Here is a 24,661-nt window from a genome sequence, read left to right as displayed (position 1 = left end):
GCTCAGCATTTTACTTTTTGGAAGAAGCATGGTGAAAATAAAACAGCCTGAAAGTGTTACTGGAAACAGATAAAATGCTGGTGGGGTTCTCTAAGTTCTTCATTTTTATTCTGTAGGTTCAATTGATGCTCTATACTTATCTGTCCACGGAATTCATTGGTACAGTCAACATATATAACACCATTCGGAGAGTTGGAACAGTGCTTCTCATCATGCACACGCTGAAGTACTACTACTGGGCAGTGAATCCTCAGGATCGAAGTGGTATTACCCCAAAAGGATTAGGTATATAATTTCTGTCTGTATATTAGTTTACACAAATGCAAATCAGGATTTAATTTTTCTTTTTGTTTTAACCAGTACGATCATATATTTGGGCAACTTTTCTATATTCCATATGGCAAAATTTTATTTTAATCTCATTGATAATGTTAATAGTTTGTCCTAAATTGTGGTTTCTAGAGTTTAATAACTTGCTACTTGTATGGAAGAATACTACTTGTGCTGATGTGAGTTTTTTGGGGAGCTGATATGACTAGGATGGTTGTTGTAAGGCACTGAAAATGCCAAGAAATTTTTAATTAGTTTTTAGTAATTGATGCGAGACGGATTGTCACAATGAGATTCCTTGAAAATGATGTTTTGGGAATATGGGGGTTTCTTACAAAAGTAGGAGTTATCTGCTTCTCTTAAAGATATAATGAAATTACAAAATATTAGTAATTGTTTTCTTACATAATGAGGACTAACTTGCTGAAAGGGTAATATTCATTCAACATGACCAGCAGTTCATATAAGGGGTCAAAATAAAACTTTTGACATAGAGTGGCTCTTTTGTTTGTAACTATAGCAGTCTTCTTGGAATTGGCTTACATCATAAAGGGAGGTAATCAGCTCGTGTAAACTGGCAGTTTCAGATACAACTTGATACAGGTATTCTGAGTATGACCATAGGACTGAATTTGTCTCGCTGCGTTTACCAGTTCTTCTGTGATGACTGTTTTCACATACTCGCTCCCTTTGTAGTAGTAAGCAGCTGGTCTACTTTCACATCCATAACAGCTTAAATCCAGTGTAAGAGCATCTGCCTATATAAAGTGTTTCCAGTGAAAGTCTCTTTTAGTCTCTCTCTTGCTCATTGGCTTTGATTATATCATGTGCCCATTTCTGTGGTTGTAATTGCTCTGATTGCTTAGAAATGGAGGCATCCCCTACCTTGAAAGACATGGTCTGAAAGTGAAGATGACTTCAGTCACTTGGTAAAAATGAAGGGGTGTTGCTTGAAATTAAGAAATAGATGCTGGGGAGTCAATAACATACATTCTCATTGTAGTAAGAGGCTTTGGTTGTTTAGTGATTTACAAAGATTTTCACATTGGCATACTACTTTTTATATCACTTTCAAAATAAGCTTGGTTTAGCCTCAGAGAATCTGGTATCTGTAATTTAGCAAGCTATGAACTTTTTAAGCTGGCAAGGTTGTGGCAGATCTAGAACTGGGTCAGAATTTTCTCATGACTATTTCATGGTGCTGTAGGTGTATCATGCATGTACTGTCCTAGGTGCTAGTTTTGTATTCTTGCCTGCCTTTTATAACTGATTAGTGACCTTGGGAAAGTCTCATTCTTCAAATGAGAGAACTGGACAAATTTTGTGATCCTATTCTAACTCTAGTCTTATAGTCTTATTTTTTTTTGTCTAGGAATCATATGGAACAAATTTTAAACAATTTTCTTCCTATTTTCATTGATCTGTTCAAGGTCATGGTGGTCCTATGCTTTGGTGGTCTAAGAACTATCTGTAAATAGTGATTAGTGGGGGGAAAATTATAAAATATATGAGCAAACAGGTTCCTAACTTAGGATCTTAGAGCAATGAGTGTTTGGTTTCCAAAAGCTTTCTACTTGGAAATTATATGTTTGAGACATGAAAATTGATTTAATGTGAGCCATGTGTGACCAAGGACTTTTCCAAGCAGAGAAGGAGATGTCAGAGGCAGTCAACATAGTATTTCCCTTCTTCATGAATGATACCGTGTGATGAGGCATTCTTTTTAAGATTTTTGTATTATCTTATATAATGATAACAGTAGAAAAATTTTGTCATACTGAATTCATATATAATAATAATGTTGAAAGTTTAGATTTTCCTTTGTTTTTTTCTTTGTAAACTTCTGTTACCTTACTAATACTCTCAGAGTCTTAAAATAAGTGTATTATTATTGAATACAAATTTTATTTGTTACCTCATTTTTATGTTTTGGACATTCTTTGACCTATTCAAAGTACTTCTTCATTGTAGTTTCAACATAACCTGTATGTATGTTTGAAATATTGTGTATACAGTGCGTGTAAGATTGAACACTTGTCTTTCTAGAGGCATAAAATAGGTCATTCTGTAGGAGACTGACCTTTATGTTTCTTACAAACAAATGGAAAAACTCTTGGGAATAAGAATTTTATACTTTGACAGCATTGAGGTCCTTTAAATACTAACTGTATATGTGTATTTTTTAAAAGATGGACCGCGACCTAGTAAAAAAGAAATACTTTCTCTACGAGCATTCTTGTTGATGTTCATTAAGCAATTAGTGATGAAGGTGAGTTCACATTCCTTATTCCGTAGCATACTGTGTATTGTGGCTTATAATTTCACATGAAATACAATCTTGTTTTATTTATTCTTTGCTTGGTTACTATGGTTACACATTGGAAAATACTTTGAAAGATGTTTCCATGTTTGTTTTGGTTCTTTTTTGGAGCCTATATGGATATAAATTGTTGCAGAATTAGGGATTGGTAGTTGTATTTTATGTTATATAAATTTCTTTAGTAGCTCAAGTGTGTTCATTCATTCCGCAAATATTTACTATGTTTCTGTTAGTATTTGGCACTATACTCCTGAAGGAGGTTTCATTTTTAGCAGGCTCCTTGTACCTGACATTCAGATTTTGAGAAATAGTATTTCTGTATAAATGTACCAGGTAGGTGTATGAGCCTTTAGAAGTGGTCATATTTAGTCCCTTTTCATTGTATTACAGGTAAAGTAAAATTTACCATTCTAAAAAAGGCATTTTGGTTTTATAAGATAGCAATATATAAATGTAGTTGTTACCAATATTTTGTCAGTATTTTCCTATATGATTTTATAATGCTTTATTAGTTGTCACATAAGATTATGGCAAGTGAACCTAACTTTTAGTATACCTTTCAGATTCATATACCTTATTTCCATTTATTTAAAAAAAGTATCCTTTGAATTGTCTTCGTTTTGTTGCTCGTTCCCAATGGGTACTGTTTTTATTTTCCAATTTCTTTTCTTCTTTTGTGGTTTTTTTTTTAAGATTGCAGCTTTTTTAGTGATTAATATACTCATAGAACAGGTTGAAAATTTTCATAATGAGCTCATATTTAAAAGTGCAGTGTTTTTTTTCCCCCCCCCAGTGAAATTACTATTTAATTTTTAGGTACTTGACATTTTAACTTGATAATTTCAGAAACTGTTCATTTTATTCTCCACATTTAATTTAAGTCAAAAAGATGTCTTCTGTATTTAGAGGCGTATTAGGTGTGGATATTACTTTTTAATTTATCATTACTTATTATTTTTGCTGACTTCAGGATTCCGTAGCTTTAGTAAGTGGGCTATCATATTATACAAGGTGTTGAAAACAGGAAGCTGATGTTAAATCTCTTTTGACCTCTACGTGGTCTGGAGCAATGATGTCTTTAGTGCCTCCCCAAATTTTTGTTTTACATTTAGATTCTCTGTTACATTATATTTTTATATTTATAGTAGCTGACCAACTTGACAAATCTATGTATATAATTTCTCTTTAAACATTTTTTTACACGTAAACATAAGATACCTGTATTATGTTTTTGAAGGATTCTGGAGTAAAGGAAGATGAATTACAGGCCATTCTTAATTACCTACTGACTATGCATGAGGTAATATTTGAATTTTATATTTTGAAATTTTAATTTTTGAAGCTACATTAGACTTTTTTAAAAGTAAAAATTTAAAGAAATCTTCAATAATTATGTAACTGTAATGGGGAATAAATGTGTCTACTTAGGAACTAAGCCCTAGCAATCTTTATTTAAATATCCTTTATTACCACAAGATGAATCTTGAGAATCATCATGAAAAGCTTTAAAAAGTACTAACATTGGATTTCATTGAATTAATAATAAAGTATACCAAAGCATACTTTCAGTGTATTTCCAGAAACCGGTGTAACAAATGAAAAAATAGATTATGAAAATGACTAAAAATGATTAGGTTTTAAAAATTCGTAACACAATCTTCCCACTGACTTTACATGTTCAAATATTCAACAACTCATTTATAATGGGATTTAAAATTATGTGTTTGAAAAGAGGGTTGAAAATTAAATAGGTTGAAATATCTGTTTTTCTTTTTATTTTTTAGTACCAGGAAAACACAATATATGTCAGTTGCAATCTAACTAAATCATCTCTTTTTAGTTAGATTTTTACCTATAATTAGTAAAACTTAGGAATTGATGGAATATATCATAGCATTTTAAATGATAATTTGTACTCCTATATTATAATTAATATCTTGTGAATTAATAAATATATTTTAGTATGGAGTAGTGCCTTCTTTAATTTTTAAATAAGGGATAATGATTGGATCTCTTTGTTAATTCAAGTATAAAAGAATGGCTTAAATTTTGTGAGTAATATTTGACTCAAAATCATTAATGATTATATTTTTTCCTCTTGAATAGGCAATTCTATTAATTTTTAGATTTTTCTGACCAAATATAATATTTTAAGAATTTTCAGGTGAATTTCATGTGATCTATATATGTGATTTTGTTTTTATTAACCCTAAGGGACTGAATAAAGTACTTTATATGAGGTAAACTGGAAGTCACAGTGATTCCTTATTGTTAGGAAAATTTCAGGTCCTGTAAATAACACTTTCAAAGCTTCAGTGTCCTAGCTCTAGATCATCTGTTTAACTTACTGAAAATTAGGTATATAAGTAGCTTCCATAGCAAAAATTCCAAAGCAGTGAAGGAAAACTAGAGTTAGGGCAACCAAGTAAACTAAATTCTGTTAGCTGTTTGCCTTTTCCTTTTTGGGTCAGTATTGTCCAAGTTGGCTCTAATGATATGCATACATATTGGTGTATGCAACAAAGGTAGTGAAGGATTTTTATGAAGATTTTTTTGGGATCTAGAACTCATGTATGTTCCTGTGCTGTTATTCTGTGAACATTATCAAATACTACCACATATTAGTGGTATGTTGATGAAGTAAACATTTATTGTTTATCTTCATAGTGACAATAGGACTGTATATAAAAACGATCCGGTTATCATTTCCTACAAAGTGTTCTTTTAGAACTAGTTTCTGGAGAGGCACAGTGAATAAAATATTTCAGGTCAGATAAGTTTAAGAAATGATACATAATATCTTGTCCCTACCACTACCACCAGATTTGCAACATTCATTAGCATTTTAGAAGCTCTAATATATTTTTCTGTAATAAAGAATAACCCTTCCCCACAATTTTTAAGCCTTCCTTAAAAAACAATAATGTTGGATATACTGTTTCTATAGGTTATGTTTTACAAAATCTTGATTCAGTATAACATAAAAGGCATGTTATTTCTTTGATTAAGAAATTGTTTTGGGCGGGGCGCGGTGGCTCAAGCCTGTAATCCCAGCACTTTGGGAGGCCGAGACGGGCAGATCACGAGGTCAGGAGATCGAGACCATCCTGGCTAACACGGTGAAACCCCGTCTCTACTAAAAAAAATAAAAAAAACTAGCTGGGCGAGGTGGCGGGCGCCTGTAGTCCCAGCTACTCAGGAGGCTGAGGCAGGAGAATGGCAGGAACCTGGGAGGCGGAGCTGGCAGTGAGCTGAGATCTGGCCACTACACTCCAGCCTGGGTGACAGAGCGAGACTCCGTCTCAAAAAATAAAAAATAAAAAATAAAAATTAAAAAAAAAGAAATTGTTTTGAAGCCGGGTGTGGTGGCTCATGCCTGTAATCCCAGGACTTTGGGAGGCCGAGTTGGGAGGATTATGAGGTCAGGAGATTGAGACCATCCTGGCTAACATGTTGAAACTCCGTCTCTACTAAAAATACAAAAAATTAGCCAGGAGTGGTAGCAGGCACCTGTAGTCCCCGCTACTCCGGAGGCTGAGGCAGGAGAATGGCGTGAACCCAGGAGGTGACAGAGCGAGAGACTCCGTCTCAAAAAACAACAACAACCAAAAAAAACCAAAGAAATTGTTTTGAGGTCAGGCACAGTGGCTCAACCTGTAATCCTACCACTTTGGGAGGCTGAGGTGGGCAGATCACTTAAGGCCAAGAGTTCGAGACCAACCTGGTCAACATGGTGAAACCTTGTCTCTACCAAAAATACAAAGATTAGCCAGATGTGGTGGTGCACACCTGTAGTCTCAGCTACTAGGGAGGCTGAGGCACAAAAATTGCTTGAACCTGGGAGGCAGAGGTTACAGTGAGCTGAGATCACACCACTGAGCTCCAACCTGAGTGAGAGAGTGAGACTCTGTCCCTTTGCACAGAAAAAGAAGTTGTTTTGCTATTTTAGGTATATTTGGAGTTACAGAGGTGAATGTGTACATTTAAATAACATAATTTGTTAAAAATAACCATCACAGATATGTCTACTTATATTTCTGATGTTGGAATTTCTATTTCAGAAGTATTTAGTATTCAACTAAGTGGTTTTTTTCATCATTAAAAAAAATTTCTAAAATGATTATAGGATGACAATCTAATGGATGTCCTACAGCTGCTTGTTGCATTAATGTCAGAACACCCTAACTCTATGATTCCTGCTTTTGACCAAAGGAACGGGTTACGGTAAGAGTTAATATATCAAGAGTTTTTAATATATTTCATATAAGGGATTATTTTGGAAATATTTGAAAGCTTCTTAAGTATGAAAAGTATTATTGAAACTTACATATGAAATGAGTTTATAGCTTGAAATGAGTTAAGATTTAAGACCCATTTGTTATCATGCATTTTTTTCAATGAATCTTTAATTATAGAGGCTGTGTTACTATTTGTTACTATTTAATTTGTGAAGACAGATAAATGATTCCAGTATTTTGTATGGTGAATGCTATTATAGAGCTACTGTATTGTTGCCTTCTTTAGCAGAATTATCTTTAGGTTGTAGAATAGTATTAGTGTTCAGTTGTAATCCAAGACAAGCTCTCTATCTTTCCTTTAAAATATCACTTCCACCACCTCCCACTTCAGACTCAGCGTTGTATTAGTTTGCTTAGGCTGCCATAATCAAATACCATGATTGGATGGCTTACACAACAAATATTTGTTTCTCACAGTTCTGGAGGTGGGAAGTCCAAGATCAAGATGCCAGTGGGGTTGGTATTTGGTAAAGACTCTCCTCTTGAGTTGCCTACATCCTCTTCCTTGCTGTGTTCTCACGTAGCAGAGAGAGAAAGAGAGCATGAGTGAGCTCTCTGGTGTCTCTTCTTACAACAACATTACTCCTGCTGGATTAGGGACCCACTCTTATGACTGCATTTAACCCTAATTACTTCCTTAGAGACTCTGTCTCCAAATACTAATGGTAGGGTTTCAACATAAGAATTTTGGGTATATGCAATTATTTGGTCCATAACGGTGATCAACAACAAAAACAGAATACTTATATTTTACACATAAGGAAGTTTAAAATCTTTTGTTTAATGAAAAAGTGTCTGGGTGACAAAAGTTTAGCAACTACTTTGCTTAATCATCAGCTACAGAAACTAATTTAATTATCGAGTTATAATAAATTCACACAAGGATTTTTGTTTGTTTGTTTGATTTTGAGACATTTCTCACTGTGTCACCCAGACTGGAGTGCAGTGGTACGATCACGGGTCACTGCAGCCTTGACCTCCTGGGCTCAAGGGGTCCTCCTTCCTCAGTCTTCTGAGTAGCTGGGATTACGGGCATGTACCACCATGCCCAGCTTATTTTTAAAATTTTTTTGTAGAGACAAGGTGGACAAAGTCTCACCGTGTTGCCTAGGCTGGTCTTGAACTCCTAGGCTCAAACGCACATTGATCTTCTGTTACAGATTCTTTATTTGGTATCTTTTAATGCTCATTCTCTACAAGATAAAAAGTAACTTTATTCATTATATTTAAGGGGTTTATTTTCAGCGTTCTCCAGGAAAACAGAACCAATAGTGTGTGCGCGTGCACACACATACACATGCATGAGAGAGATTTATTTTAAACAATTGTTTTACACAATTTTGAAGGCTGGCAAATCCAAAATCTGTAGGATAGGCAGGCTGACTGGAGACCCAGGGAAGGGTTGATGTTGCAGTTCAAGTCCAAAGGCAGTCTGCTGACTGAATTTTCTCTTTGTCCAAGGCAGTCAGGCTTTTTTCTGTTAGGCTTTCAACTGGATGAGGTCCACATGCAAAAAATCTGCTTATTTAAATGTTAATCTCATCCAAAAAAATACCTTCAAAGAAACATCTAGAAAAACATTTGACCAAATATCTTGATACCATGGCCTAGCCCAGTTGACACATAAAGTTAAGCATTATAAGATGTAAATTTACAGTTTGTCATTTATTTATAGTTTTGCTATCAAACAGAGTACTCTTTATTTTCCCTTACCACTGTCTAATAATTATTACTTTGAATAAGCTTGCTGTGTACAAGTATTTGTATGGACATATGTTTTCATTTTTCTTGAGTATATGCCATACTTAGGAATGTAATGGATAGGTTGTATGATACCCATATTAACACAAAACAAACGAGGCTTATAAATACTTGTTTCTTTTGTACACATTTCCTATCCAATAACTGAATTTCAGAAAAAGATTTAAGGGTTTGTGTAAAGACCTGGCAGATTTTTTTCTTTTTGGTGCCAGAGTATCTAATTTTATAACCTTATTTTCTTAGTATTGGTGTGGATGTGCTTTAGTGTATTTTGTGATTTAGTGTATAGGATTTTACTACTTTTTATTTAAAAAATAATTTCAAGATAGGATCATAGACATTTAAAAACTAGTAAGAAGAATTATTCTGTTGAAAATCTGGACAAGGAAAGTATAATTTATACTTGTGGTCTTCGTGTGTGAATTTTTGGTACACAGCCTTATCTCAGTTTCACTAGGTGTGAATAACTTCATTGTTCTTGTAACTAACTCATCTTAGCATTCACATTTTGTACTTTTTTAAATTCCTTAACTTTGCTGCCCTTACTGCCATTCTTTGTAATTTATCCATTCCTATTTTAAAAACCTAGACCTTTTTATCACTGGAATGTTTCCACATCATAAATTTAAAATTCCAATCTTACTCTTTAATCAAAATCATCTATCTCTTGTTTTTCTAATATTGCCCTTTCCAATGCTCTTCAGCCTCATAGTTACCTTCTGTCCTGTGATCTTGCTTTTTTTTTTATCCTAGTGTGTCATACTACATCTGCCATTGTTTACTTTCTTCTTGGCTTGGTTATTTGCTGGAAGTGGTTTCTAACAAAAACTTCCATCTGCCCTTGTCCTGTTAGATTTGCTTTTGAGAATTCTGATCCTAGATTAGTCTAGGTAGGCACACTCTAAGCTAAACCTTGGCTGGTGGGGAAAAGTCATGCAGTGTTGTATGTTGAAACTATTATAAATTCATGATCTACACTTCTATCATTGTTAGACTTTTCTTTTATTTATTCCTTCAGGTACAATTCTAAATTTTTATAACTCTTCCTGTTAGCAGTGACAGCCTTGTCTACTTAATTAGAGCTGTTAGGAGGGAATTATTTCAACTTCCATCTTTTTTCCCCAAAGGTGTATTTTAGAGCACGTTCTTGTTTGCTTACTTCTAGTACGGTAGTAGTAGATAAGGTCTTCTTCCTGTTTATGGCTGCTCTTCCATTGTTGCTCTTGATCATATTTATTTTTATTTTTTCTATTTTATTTTTATTGCTTTCTTTGGCTGACTCTTCTATAATGGTTTGTCTTTATAAATAACATTTTGTTGTGGCACTGTCACTCTCATTCTTTTAAATACTGCCTATGGTTACTTTCCTGCTATAACCACAGCTATTCTCATTCTTTTAAATATTGCCTATGGTTACTTTCCTGCTATAACAACAGAGTCAAAGAGTTGTAACAGAGATGATATGGCCCATAAATTCTAAAACAGTGGTCCCCAGCCTTTTTGGCACCAGGGACTGGTTTTGTGGAAGATAGTTTTTCCACAAACTGGGGTGGGGGGTGGTTTCAGGATGATTCCAGTTTATTACATTTATCATTTGATTCTCATAGGGAACATGCAACCCTAGATACCTTGTATGCACAGTTTACAATAGGATTCTACTCCTATGAGAATCTAATGCCACAGCTGATATGATAGGAGGCGGAGCTCACGCAGTAATGCTTGCTGGCCTGGTGCTCACCGCCTGCTGTGTGGCCTGGTTCCTAACAGTCCACAGACCGGTACAGGTCTGTTGCCCGGGGACTGGGGAACCCTGTTCTAGAATATTTACTATTTGATCCTTTACATAGCAGTTTTTTAACTCCTGTGCTAAATTATTCCAAATTTTTTTTTTTCCTTTAATGGTTTAAATCTCCTTTCCTTCTTATGTTTAATTTCAGGGTTAGGTAAAACTATAGCAAAATGCATCTTTTTTTTTTTTTTTCATGCAATACAGATGTAAACAAAATGCATCTTTTTAGCTATATGGGAGTTTGTGATAGATTTGTTTTTTTTAGTTTTGAAAGTATAATTTATTACCTTAACATTTACTTGAAACCATTTATTACTTCAAAATATTTGACTTGATGTAGATTTCACTAAGTTTTGCCAGTATCATTTTTTAGTAGCTTTATTGTAACATAATTGACATACAGTGAACTGCACATAGAAAGTTTTGACATATATCTAAATCTCTGAAACCATCACAACAAACAAGATAATGACAAATTTGTCATTACCAAAATTTCTTATGCCTCTTTGTAATCCCTCCCTTATACTGATCCCTAGGCTAGCACTGATCTGTTGTTGTCACTGTAGATTAATTTGGATTTTCTAGAATTTTATATAAATGGAATTATGCAGTATGTGTTCTTATTTGTCTGACTTTCCTCAGGATAAATTATTTTCAGATTCACCCATATTGTTTTATTTCCTTGTATTGTTGGATATTATTTCATTATATGCATATATCACAATATTTAGCCATTCACTATTGATGGACATTTGTTTCCAGTTTTTGGCACTTGAACACAAGCTTGCTGTGAATATTCATGTACAAGTATTTGTATGGACATGTGCTTTTTTATTTATCTTGAGTATGTACTTAGGAATGTGGTGGCTGGGTCATATTGTAGGTGTATATTTAATTTTTTAAGTAACAGTCAAACTGTTTTTCAAAGTGATTGTAGTATTATGTATTCCCACCAGCAGTGTATAAGAATTCTGTTTGACCCATAATCTCACCAAGTTTTGGTTTGGTCAGTCTTAAACTTCAGCCATTCTAATAGGTGTGTGGTAGTATCTAATTCTGGTTTTAATTTGCATCTCCCTCATGATGAGTTATGTCCAAGTCATCATCTCATGTGCTTATTTGCCATCTGTATATGTTTCTTTGATGAAAAGTTCAAGTCTCTTAGTTATTTTTTAAATTGCTTTTTGTGTCCTATTTAATAATATTAAATCTTTTTTTTTTTTTTTTTTTTTTTTGAGATGGAGTCTCACTCTGTCGCCCAGGCTGGAGTGCAGTGGCCGGATCTCAGCTCACTGCAAGCTCCGCCTCCCGGGTTTATGCCATTCTCCTGCCTCAGCCTCCCGAGTAGCTGGGACTACAGGCGCCTGCCACCTCGCCTGGCTAATTTTTTGTATTTTTTTTAGTAGAGACGGGGTTTCACCGTGTTAGCCAGGATGGTCTCCATCTCCTGACCTCGTGATCCGCCCGTCTTGGCCTCCCAAAGTGCTGGGATTACAAGCTTGAGCCACTGCGCCTCGCCAATAATATTAAATCTTAGTAGAGTTCTTTATATATTCTGGATACGAGTACTTTATCTGATATGTGCATTGCAAATATTTTCTCCCAGTCTGTGGCTTGTCTTTTAGTACTGTTGTAGGGTCTTTCAAAGAGTAGTAATTCTTAATTTTAATTAAGCCCAATTTTCTCTTACGGTTGATCATATTGGTGTCATATCTAAGAAGTTTTCACACAACCCTAGTTCATAGATATTTTCTCCTAGAAGTTTTATAGTTTTGAGTTTCACATATATATACATATATAAATTATTGTTATTTTATTATTTTTATTTGAGATGGAGTCTTACTCTGTTGCCCAGGCTGGAGTGCAATGGCACAATCTTGGCTCACTGCAACCTCCACCTCCTGGGTTCAAGCAATTCTTGTGCCACAGCCTCCTTAGTAGCTAGAATTACAGGTGTGTGCTACCGCGCCTGGCTAATTTTTGTATTTTTAGTAGAGCTGGGGTTTCACCATGTTGGCCAGGCTGGTCTTGAACTCCTGAGCTAAAGTGATCTGCCTATCTTGGCCTCCCAAAGTGCTGGGATTACAGGCGTGAGCCACCACGCCTGGCTAGGTTTTACATTTTAATGAATGAACCATTTTGAGTTAATTTTTGTATATGACGAGAGGCATGGATCAAGGTTCTTTTTTTTTTCTTTCTTTTTTTTTTTTTAAACGTATGAATGTTCAATTCTTCCAGCACCATGTGTTGAAAAGATTATCTTTTCTTTATCGAATTACCTTTGTACCTTAGTTAAAGATTAATCAGCCATATATATGTGGGTCTATTTTCTGTTGACTTATTTATCTTGATGCCAAACTCACACTGTCTTGATTACTGTAGTTTTAAGGTGAGATAATAGGAGTCCTCCAACTTTGTCCTTTTTTTTCCACAGTTGTTTTTGTTATTTGTATTATCATATGAATTTTAGAATTGGCTTTTCAGTTTCTACCGGAAAGCCTGCTGGGATTTTCATTGGGACTATGCTGAATCTGTAGTTTAGTTGGGGGAGAAATAACATCTTAATAATATTGATTCTGGAGCATGAATGTAGTGTCTCTCTATTTAAATCTTCTTTAATTTTTTTGAGTAGTGTTTAGTAGTTTTCACTGTACTCATTTTACATGTCTTTTGACAGATTTATCCTTGAGTATTTAATATTTTCTGATGGTATTGTAAATGATATTTTTTAATATAAAATTTTTCATTCATCGCTACCATTTGTAAATTGATTTTATATTTGATCTTGTTTACTTCAATCTTGCTAAAGTTCAGTAGCTTTATTTGTACATTCATTCATTATGATTTAATTTTTCTTTTTTTTTGAAATGATCTCTTGCTCTGTCACCCACGCTGGAGTGTAGTGGCTCCATCTGGGCTCACTGCTACTCCGCCTCTTAGGTTCAAGCAATTCTCCTGCCTCAGCTTCTCCAGTAGCTGGGATTACAGGCACCCACCACCATGCCCGGCTAATTTTTGTAGTTTTAGTAGAGACGGGGTTTCACCATGTTGGCCAGGTTGCTTTTGAACTCCTGACCTCAAGTGATTCATTATGATTTTCTGTGTACACATTTTGTCTGCAAATCAGTTTTATTTCTTTTCTTCTGACCTGGTTGTTTTAAATTTCTTTTTCAGGCCTGACTGCAATGGCTAGAAACCCCAGTACAATATTGAATAGATAAGTGGTGAAATGGGCAACGTTACCTTGTTCCCGACTTTAGGGGAACAGTGGTCAGTCTCTTACCATTATTTATGATATTACTTGTAGGTTAAAACAATTTTTTTTTTTCTTCTTCAATACCCGGACTGAATTTGTAGGTTTTTTTGCAGATGTCCTTTGTAAGTTTGAGGAAATTTCCTTCTCTCAGGATGCTGGATTTTTTTTTCCCTTTAAATCGGGAATGAATGTTGGATTTTTGTCAAGTGCTTTGTTTGCTTCTAGTGAGATATCATACTTTTACTGTTTTTTAGTTGTTAACATGGTATATTTCATTGACTGGCTTTTAAATATTAAACCACTTCCTGGAATAAAATTATTTAGTAATTACATGTTACTGTTTTTATATATTGTTGAATTCAATTTGCTAAAGAATTTAAAAGAATTTTGTATCTGTGATCATGAGGACTATTGGTGTGTAGTTTTCTGTTCTTGTAATTGTCTTTATCTGGTTTTCATCTCAGAGTAAACAATGGTCTCACAGAATGATCTCTACTCTTCAGTTTTCTGGAAAAGTTTATATAGAATTGTTATTATTTATTTTTTCAATGTTTGCTAGAATTTACCAGTGACGTTATCTAGGTGTGATTTTTTTTGTGTGCCTGGGGATGTTATTAGGTGTAAATTCAATTTCCTTAACAGATACAAGTTTATTTAGGTGATCCATTTCTTCTTCAATGAGCTTTAATAAAGTATATTTAATGTATCTTGCAAGGAATTGTCTGTTTCATCTAAACTGGAAAATTTATTGATACAAAGTTGTTCCCTTATTTTCATTTAAATATCTCTAGAACCTGTAGTGATGTTCCCTCTTTCATTTCTCATATTGAAAATTTCTTTCTTTTTATCCTAGTCATTAGCCTGGCTGTAGGTTCATCAAATATATTGATTGTTGCTGTTTTGAGATCTTTCTTCTTTTTGAATATAGGCATTTAGCGATATACATTTTTTTCTACATACTTTTATTCTCATCTCATTTTTATTCTATTCAGAATACTTTTTATTTTCCTTTCTGATTTTTTGTTTGCGTGTGTTATTTAGAAGTATGTTGCAGAGGCCGGGCGTGGTGGCTCAAGCCTGTAATCCCAGCACTTTGGGAGGCCGAGACGGGTGGATCACGAGGTCAGGAGATCGAGATCATCCTGGCTAATACGGTGAAACCCCGTCTCTACTAAAATAATACAAAAAAACTAGCCAGGTGTGGTGGCGTGCGCCTGTAGTCCCAGCTACTCCGGAGGCTGAGGCAGGAGAATGGTGTAAACCCGGGAGGCGGAGCTTGCAGTGAGCTGAGATCCGGCCACTGCACTCCAGCCTGGGCGACAGAGCGAGACTCCGTCTCAAAAAGAAAAAAAAAAAAAAAAAAAATAGAAGTATGTTGCAGAGATCTTTTTGTTTTGATTTTTAGTTTAATTCTGTTGTGACCAGCAAGCATTCTTTGTATGACATGAATCCTTCTACATTTATTAAGCCTTGTTTTATGGTGCAGAATGTAGTCTATCTGGGTAAAGGTTTCATGTGCATTGGAAAAGTATGTGTTTTCTGACATTGTTGGATGGAGTGTTCTATAAATGTCAATTAGGTTGGTTGATAATGCTCTTCAGATCTTCTATACCATTACTAATGTATTGTTTACTTGTTCTGTCACCTACTGAAATACAGTTATTGAAATGTCTGAGTAGTATTATGGCTTTTTCTATTTTTCTTTCTTTGTATTTCTATCATTTTGTGCTTCATGAATTTTAAAACTGTTATTACATACATTCATATTTATGATTATTATGTCTTCTTGGTGAATCAATGCTTTCATAATTATGTAATTTTCTTTTTTATCCCTAGAAATATTTCTTGATCTGGAATTTACCTGTTTGATATTTAATCCAGCTTTCTTTTGCTTTGTGTTTGTATGGTATATATATATTTTTCCATCTTTTTACTTGGTAACGTTTCTATGTTTTTGTATTTAATTGAATTTCTTACTGATACAGGGTGGTGGTTAGTTTTATGTGTCAACCGGACTGGGTCATGATGCTCAGATATATGGTCAAACATTATTTTTGATGTTTCTATGAAAGTTTTTTTTTTGTTTCTTTTTTGTTTTTTGAGAAGGAGTCGTGCTCTGTCCCCCAGGCTAGAGTGCAGTGGCATGATCTCAGCTCACTGCAAGCTCCTCCTCCTGGGTTCACGCCATTCTCCTGTCTCAGCCTTCCGTTAGCTGGGACTACAGGTGCTCGCCAACACGCCCGGCTAATTTTTTGTATTTTTAGTAGAGATGGGGTTTCACCATGTTAGCCAGGATCGTCTCCATCTACTGACCTTGTGATCCGCCTGTCTTGGTCCCGCAAAGTGCTGGGATTACAGGCGTGAGCCACCGCGCCCGACCCCTGAGCCACCGCGCCCGGCCGGTTCTTCACTTTCGGTCTCCAAAGAAATAAGTATTAGATCCTCTGATAGAGTCAGGCAACTACTTAAGCATCTGTTTCGTTTGTTTCAGTCTTTTTTTTCTTTTTTTCAGGTTGTAGTTTTTACATAGAAACTTCATATGTATGGTAAACTTGATCTTCGAATTTATGGACTTTTTCTTTGTGTTTTAAATTTTGATATTGAACCCATCTTATGCATATTTTTTTTCCAGATAGTATGCATTTCAAGTCTAAAATTTCCATATGGTTCATTTTTGTGCTTTTCATTATTGGATGAGAACTCTATTTTCTTTAATATTTTAAATTGACAATAATTGTACATATTATGTGCAATATTGTGATATATTAATACATGCATATAATGTATAATATTCAAATCAGGGTAGTTAGCACCTCTATCACCTCAAACATTTATTATTTCTTTTTGGAGAACTCTTTCAATTCATTTAGACTTTGTTAACCTTTATTTTCTAAAGCATAATTATAGTATCTCCTTTAAAGTCATTGTGTGATAAGTCCAATGTTTTGTTCATCTCATTGACATCTGTTGTTTGTGTTTTCCTGTGAGAAACAATCACATTTTCATGGCTCTTTGTATGTTGCATATTAATGTGTCCTGAACATTGTGGGTCCTGGTTACATTAGAACATAACTCTGGGCCCTGTTATAATCTTCTAACAGATATTTTGTTGTTGTTTAGCAAACACACAACCTGGTAAGGGTCGGGCTGCAAGTTCCACCTCTTCTCTGTGCATGGTGGTTCTAGTGTCCCTTCATTTTTCAAACCTCTCTTACCCTGCTTTGGGTTTTCTTTCATTTTTTTCTTCTTTCCCCTTCGATGCAGGGAGACAGACTAGTTTGCCTTGTATTTTCCTCACATGCATATGCTTCATTCAGGAATTAGGCTGGTAATTGGATGGTAATTAAATTTAGAAAGGTGGCTATTCTGGCTTGGGTTTGTCCCACACCCATGCATCTCTGGGATGAGTTTAGGGTTATCGCAGGTTTTCACACAGATTTAGAGAACCCTTTTCTCTTACTCTCTGCTATTTAGGACTCTTCCCCACACTTCTCCTCTCTGGGACCTAATTTCTAGATTTCTCTAACTGGAAGCATAGTTTTTCTTAGAAATTTTGCCACCGAGCTTCTGACATCCAGCCCCGAAACAGGGGCAGATTCAGAAGAGAGAAGAAGAGAGAAAGGAAACAATGATTCTTGTATCCATATGAGTTATTCTCCAAGTTTTAACTACCCTTCACAATGCACCTGCTTTTGTTTAGTCTTCAGAGTACTTGGGAAGTTGATTTTTGTGTTTTTTTCCCTAAAATTTTATTAATATTTGGGACAGAGAGGCTTTATTGGGCTGACTTCGTTTGGTTAGATCAAAATTCCCCTGTTGATTTTAGTTTTTTTCTTAAAGGTTATCTGTTATTAGTGGTTTTACAGTGTATTCTTTCATCTTGGTGGGCTTTATTTATTATTTCTTATAAGACATGTCTGCTAGCAATGAATTTTCTCAGTCTTTTTTCATCTTGAAATACTTTTATTTGCTTCAATTTTTAGAGGATACTTATCCTGGATATAAAAATTTAAATTATAGTTTTCTTTCTGTTAGCACTTGATTGTCATCGCACTGACTTGTGGGCTCCATTGTTTCTGATGAGATGACAGCAATGAATTGCGTTGTTGTTTCTCTGTATGTCATCAGTCATTTTTCTCTTGATGCTTTTAAGGTTTTTTTCATTGTCTTTGGATTTCAGCAGTTTAACTGTGGTTTGTTTAGTTGTGATTCGCTTTTTTTTTTTTTTGAGACTGAGTCTCACTCTGTCGCCCAGGATGGAGTTCAGTGGCATGGTCTTGGCTCACTATAGCCTCCGTCTCCCAGGTTCAGGCGATTCTCCTGCCTCAGCCTCCCAGGTAGCTGGGACTACAGGTGTGTACCACTGTGCTCAGCTAATTTTTGTATTTTTAGTATAGATGGGGTTTCACTGTGTGGGTCAGACTTGTCTCGAATGCCTGACCTCAAATGATCCGCCCACCTTGGCCTCCCAAAGTGCCGGGATTACAGGCATGAGCCACTGTGCCCGGCCTAGTTGTGACTCACTTTGTTACTTTCACTTTGGTGGTTTATTGAGTTTGAATCTGTAAGTAAATATTTCTTCATTAAATTTTGGAAGATTTTATTCCTATTTCTTCAGATGTTTCTTTTCCGTGCCTTTTTTTTTTCCTTTGGTACTCTTGTTACACCTATGTTAGGACAGTGTATTGTCCTACAGTGTCTAAAGGTTGAATAATTTGTTTTCCTATTTTTTCGCTACTTTTTAGACTGTATAATTTATATTGATTTATCTTTGAATTCACAGATTCTTCATTTGCCATCTGAGTCTCCTGTTGAATGCCTATAGTGAATTCCTTGATTTTTAAATTATACTTTTTAATCTCTAGAATTTCCATTTGGTCTTTTTATAGTTTATTGAGAACTCATTGTTAATCTGTTTCATTCAATTATTTGAGCATACTATTTTTTCATTTATTGAATATAATTCAATTATTTGACCATACTATTTTTTCATTCAATTATTTGAGCATACTATTTTTTCATTTATTGAATATAATTTATTACAAGTCCTTAAAACTATTTGCTGAATCTAACATTTAGACCATACAAGTTATTTTTGATTATTGCTCTTTTACTGATTATGGGTTATACTCTTTGTTGTTTTTTTTGCATATGTAGTAATTTTTGTGGAAAACTGGGCAACTCTGGACTTTTTTTGTTTTTCTGTGGTTGTTGGTTTTTGTTTTAAGTAATTTGCCTCATTTAATTTGCAGATTGTGTTTTCTCCATGGTTTACAGCTCTGACTTTTCTCTGTCCAGTATTTTTACTTTTTCCTTTTTTCTTTCCATAGCGCTCTTAGGGTTTTCCATGTTTCTATATATCTTAGAGTTCAATCAATGATTTAGCTACAGTTTTTGATAAAATTCTTTCAGCCTTTCGGTTCACTGTGTTGATCTGTGTATTTTTAGGGATTGCATTCAAAGTTGTGGCTACTTAGTCTCTTTTGCCTTTCCTTTTTCAGTTAGTGACCCAGGTGTCTCCTGGATATAGGTACTTTCTCAATCAGCTAGGTCTGTGTGGAGTACTTATCTCAATCTTTCTATGGTTCTCTCTTTTTAAATATCTGCCTACTAAATATCTAACCCGTCTGCTGTTCACCCTGAATTATAACTGCATCTCTGATCTAGCAAAGCTGCTGGTTTCTCCCATTGATTTGTAACCAAGTCTGCCACTTTTAGCTGGAGAATTGCAGTTTTCATTTCTTACCCTGAATAGGTTTGCCCTGTCTGAAAGCAACAGTGCTACTTTTTACTGCCAACCCCCAAAAGGTAAAACTACAGTTCTTACCAACTAAACTGGAGTGGTAATGACAGGAGTAGTCTCATCAACAAGGCCACTGACTCCTGATATTCTTACCTGGATTTCTAGCAATTTCTCAAGAATAAATACTTGTCAGTGAAAATTTTTTTTGTTTTTATTCCTGTCTTTTTTTATGGAGGGAAAATGCTGACTTCCATGTTGGCATCATTATTCCCCCATTTTGCTTTTATAGTATATTTTAATTTTTGCTACTTTCTCAGTCTTTTATTTGTTACTATGAAGAAATAAAAAATTTCTAATTTGGATTAATATACAGAAATGTGAAGATTTAGTTCCATTTAAATTCAGTTCAGTTACTTAAAAAAAACTGGGTAGAAATATTTATTAAATGTTTATATTAGTTATGTAGTTTAAAAATAATTTTTGAATGGTGGATAGTTCCCTTCAATCTAATTGGAGTTCTTTGAAGGTATTCTTTGGGTCCAAAAAATCAGTATGTACATTTTTTAAATTATGGATTTTTGGTTTTGATGATTTAAAAAGAGGTGGTAGAAGGTCGGGGAGAGAGAGAAAATTCAAACTGTACATTGATACAAAATTTGAATACCTGTTTATGATTACTTTGGTACTTAGTATATAGTACCATAATTTTTTTGTTTTTTGAGACAGCGTCTCACTTTGTCGCCCAGGCTGGAGTGCAGTGGTGCAATCCCGGCTCACGTCAACCTCCACCTCCCAGGTTCAAGTGATTCTCCTGCCTCAGCCTCCTGAGTAGCTGGTATTACAGGTGCCCACCACCATGCCTGGCTAATTTTTGTATTTCTAGTAGATACAGGGTTTCACCATGTTGCCCAGGCTGGTCTCGATCTCCTGACCTCAAGTGATCTGCCCACCTCGGCCTCCCAAAGTGCTGGGATTATATGCGTGAGCCACTGCTCCCGGCCTAACACCATAATTTTTGAAGGCCACCATGAAAAGAACAGAGGTGAATTTAGTAAAGGTTTCATGTTAACTGGAAGTTAAATGGGGGTATAAGGATAGTCTCAAATGGAGAAAATTGGAGGGAGGATAGTCTTTACTGGTGCCAGATAATATAGGCATGCCAAACTGTGTCGTAGACATCAGTAGCATTTCTAAATTTGAGTGACAATTTAATTTCCATCAAATGACATAAATTTTCACATTCAGTTATTTAATATAAATTTTTCTCTACCATGAAATCATTTAAACATTAGCTCTGATATTGAACTAGGTCAACAGCTTGGAAGACTTATCCTTCCTTAGAAGTGACTGTGTTTTCCGACTCAGTGTCAGTCTCATCATATGCCCTGCTTAAATTGTTATACATTTTTAATATTTGAGTCTAGTTTAATGAGCTGTTATCACATTTTTAATATCTGTGAGCAGATTGAAATAATGTTACTATTCAGATTATCTTTTTGGGTGTTTCTGTTGCCTGAATTGTATTTTCTGCATTGAAAATATACTGTACATGCCATAGTATATTTCAGTTCAAAAATGTCCATATCTATTTCTTTAAACATATAACCATAGTAAAATAGATTGCATGAAAATATTTCCAAATTTGAATATTGTTTTTCATGGATTATTTTTGCTCTCTTCGTTATACTTTTCTTTATTTCCAAATAGAGAAGTGTACATGTATTTATACATTGTTTTATGATTAGATAAATATATAAATTTCATTGAAGCCCTACAGGATTTTTCCTCCCTTTAATGTGTAAAGTATTTTTTTGTGCATTAAATAAGAAAAAAACTATGATCAAAAAGCAAAATAGGCCCATTTAACTTTTACAAAATTTACTGCTGATGTTTAGCAGATAAAACTACTTTGATTCTGCTTTGGTTAGAAGTGTTCAAAATTTAAAAGTTTTTTGTAGGATAACTGTTAGGTTTATAGAATAATTTCAGGTTCTTTTGATCTTCTCATGTTATTAATCCTAATAAAACATTATTTGAAAGTATGTAGACAATGTCTAGAGTTTATCTTTTGAAGAAATTTTTGTGTGTTTTTTTTTTTCTTTGATACAGAGTTTTGCTCGTTGCCCAGGCTGGAGTGCAATGGCGCGATCTCAGCTCACTGCAACTTCTGTCTCCCGGGTTCAAACGAGTCTCCTGCCTCAGCCTCCAGAGTAGCTGGGATTACAGGCGTGTACCACCAAGCCTGACTAATTTTGCATTTTTAGTAGAGACAGAGTTTTGCCATGTTGGTCTGGCTGGTCTCGAACTCCTGACCTCAGGTGATCCGCCCACCTCAGCCTCTCAAAGTGCTGGTATACTGGTGTGAGCCACCATGGCCAGCCCTATTGTGATTTTTAACCACAGATATTTGTGAGTTAAGCTATAGCAAGCATAGTTTTTTGATATGTTAAAATATCTTAGTGTGTTATGGTTTTTATTTTTATTTATTATGTATTTATTTTAATAATTTCCACCTTTATCTTAGATTCAGGGGCTACAGGAGCAGGTTTGTTACATGGGTATAGTGTGTAATGCTGAGGTTTGAGGTATGGTTGATCCTGTCACCCAAGTACTGAGTACAGCACCCAAAAGTTAGTTTTTCAACCTTTCCTCCTTCCCTCCTTCTTCTTATAGTCTCATTGTCTATTATTGCCATTTTTATGTCTATGAGTACCCATTATTTAGGTCCTACTTATAACTGAGAAGATGTGATACTTGGCTTTTTGTTCCTGCATTAATTCACTTAGGATAATGACCCCCAGCTGTATCCATGTTTCTGCAAACGACATGATTTTGGTTTATTTTTATGGCTGTGTAGTATTCCATGGTGTATGTGTATTACATTTTCTCTATCCAATCTACCTTTGGTAGAAACCTAGGTTGATTTCGTGTCTTTGCTGTTGTGATTAGTGCTGTAATATATATACGAGTGCATGTGTCTGTTGGTAGAATGATTTATTTTATTTTGGATATATACCCAGTAGTAGAATTGCTGAGTTGAATGGTAGTTCAAAGGTTTTTCAGAAATCTCCAAGCTGCTTTCCACAGAGGCTGAACTAACTTACATTCCCACCAACAGTGTGTAAGTGTAACCTTTTCTCTGCAGCTTTGCCAGAATCAGATGTTTTTTGACTTTTTAGTAATAGCTATTCTGACTGGTGTGAGATGGTATCTCATTGTGGTTTTGATTTGCATTTTACTGATGATTAATGATGTTAATTAAGCATTTTTTCATATGTTTGTTGCCCGCTTGTATGTCATCTTTTAAGAAGTGTCTGTCTGTGGTGTTTCCCATTTTTTTAATGGGATTGTTTTTAGCTTGTACAATTGTTTAAGTTCCTTATAGATTCTGGATATTAGACCTTTGTTGAATGCATAGTTTGTCAATATTTTCCCATTCTGTAGATTGTGTGTTTACTCTGTTGACAGTTTCTTTGTACCTAAGTGCTTAGTTTAATTGGGTCCCACTCGTCAATTTTTGTTTGTATTGCAATTGCTCTTGAGGCCTTAGTGATAAATTCTTTCCCAAGGCCAATGTACAGAACGGTGTTTTCTTCTAGGATTCTTCTAATTCGATGGCTTACATTTAAACCTTTAATCCCTCTTGAGCTAAAAGCATTTTTTTTAGACAGGATCTTGCGCTGTTGCCCAGGTTGGAGTGCAGTGGCACGACCAAAGCTAACTGCAACCTCTGCCTCTGCGTCTCAAGCGATCTTCCTACCTTGGCCTCCCAGGTAGCTGGGACTACAGGCATGTCCCACCATGCCTGGATTATTTTTGCGTTTCTTGTAGAAATGGAGTTTCACCATGTTGCCCAGGCTGGTCTCAAATTTCTGGGCTCACGTAATCCATCCACCTCGGCCTCCCAAAGTGTTAGGATACAAGTGTCAGAGTTAATTTTTGTATGGTGAAAGGTAAGGGTCCAGTTTCATTCTTCTGCATGTGGCTAACCAGTTATTCCATCACCATTTATTGAATAGGGAGTCCTTTCCCCATTGCTTATTTTTCTCTACTTTGTCAAAGATCAGATGGCTGTAGGTATGTGGCTTTGTTTCTGGGTTCTCTATTTTGTTCCGTTGGCATATGTGTCTGTTTTTATACCGGTACCATATTGTTTTGGTCACTGTAGCCTTATAGTATAGTTTGAAGTTGGGTATTGTGATGCCTCCAGCTTTGTTCTTTTTGTTTAGGATTACTTTGCGTATGTGGGCTCTTTTTTTGGTTCCGTATGTATTTTAGTATAGTTTTTTTCTAGTTCTATGAAAAATCACATTCATAGTTTTATAGGAATAGTATGGAATCTGTGGATTGCTTTGGGCAGTATGGCCATTTAAATAATATTGATTCTTCCAGTCCTTGAGCATGGATATTGTAAAAGGAATTGCTTTCCTGATTTGGATATGAGCTTGAAGATTGTTGTTGTTTGGAAATGCTACTGATTTTTGTGTATCAATTTTGTATCCCGAAACTGTACTGAAGTCATTTAATCAGTCACAGGAGCCTTTTGAGGGAGTCTTTAGGGTTTTCAAGTTGTAGAATTATATCATCATGAAGCGAGAGAGTTTGAATTTTTTTGTTCTATTTGGATGCCTTTTGTTTTCTTTTCTTGCCTGATTGCTCTGGGAAGGACTTCCAGTGCTATGTTGAATAGGAGTGGTAAGAGTGGACACCCTTTTCTTGCTCAAGTTCTCAAAGGGAATGCTTCATGTTTTCGTCTGTTTAATATGATGTTAGCTGTGGGTTTACCTTAGATGGCTCTCATTACTTTGAGGTATGTTCCTTCTATGCCTGGTTTCTTGAGGATTTTTGTGATGAAGAGATGCTGGATTTTATTGAAAGTTTTTTTCCACATCTATTGGGATAAAGATATGGTTTTATTTTTAATTCTGTTTGTATTGAATCATATTTATTGATTTGTGTATGTTGAACCAACCTTGCATACCAGAAATGAAGCTTACTTCATTCCTAGTAATTAAAAAGTTAATTCATGGTGAATTAACTTTTTGATGTGTTGCTGGATTTGGTTTGCTAGTATTTTGTTGGGGACTTTTGCAGCTATGTTCATCAGGGATATTGGCCTGTAGTTTTCTTTTTCGTTGTGTCTTTGCTGGGTTTTGGTATCAGG

General features: G+C 35.1%; 1 protein-coding gene across 5 annotated transcripts in view; it reads left to right on the top strand.

The window, feature by feature from the left end:
* The window catches only part of LRBA (LPS responsive beige-like anchor protein), a 766,998-nt gene that overhangs the window by 112,437 nt on the left and 629,900 nt on the right, over positions 1-24,661 (top strand). For all 5 annotated transcript variants that reach the window (XM_028848808.2, XM_028848811.2, XM_028848807.2 and 2 more), the window contains exons 14-17: positions 117-285; positions 2,520-2,599; positions 3,888-3,950; positions 6,777-6,874. In XM_028848808.2, coding sequence (XP_028704641.1) covers positions 117-285; positions 2,520-2,599; positions 3,888-3,950; positions 6,777-6,874 — 410 coding nt within the window. The remainder of the gene's footprint in view (positions 1-116; positions 286-2,519; positions 2,600-3,887; positions 3,951-6,776; positions 6,875-24,661) is intronic.

Source organism: Macaca mulatta, chromosome 5 (genome assembly GCF_049350105.2).
Source record: "Macaca mulatta isolate MMU2019108-1 chromosome 5, T2T-MMU8v2.0, whole genome shotgun sequence".
NCBI classification, from domain to species: Eukaryota; Metazoa; Chordata; class Mammalia; order Primates; family Cercopithecidae; genus Macaca; species Macaca mulatta.
Note: the sequence above shows the minus strand (reverse complement) of the source record. Positions and strands in the feature narration are given on the sequence as shown.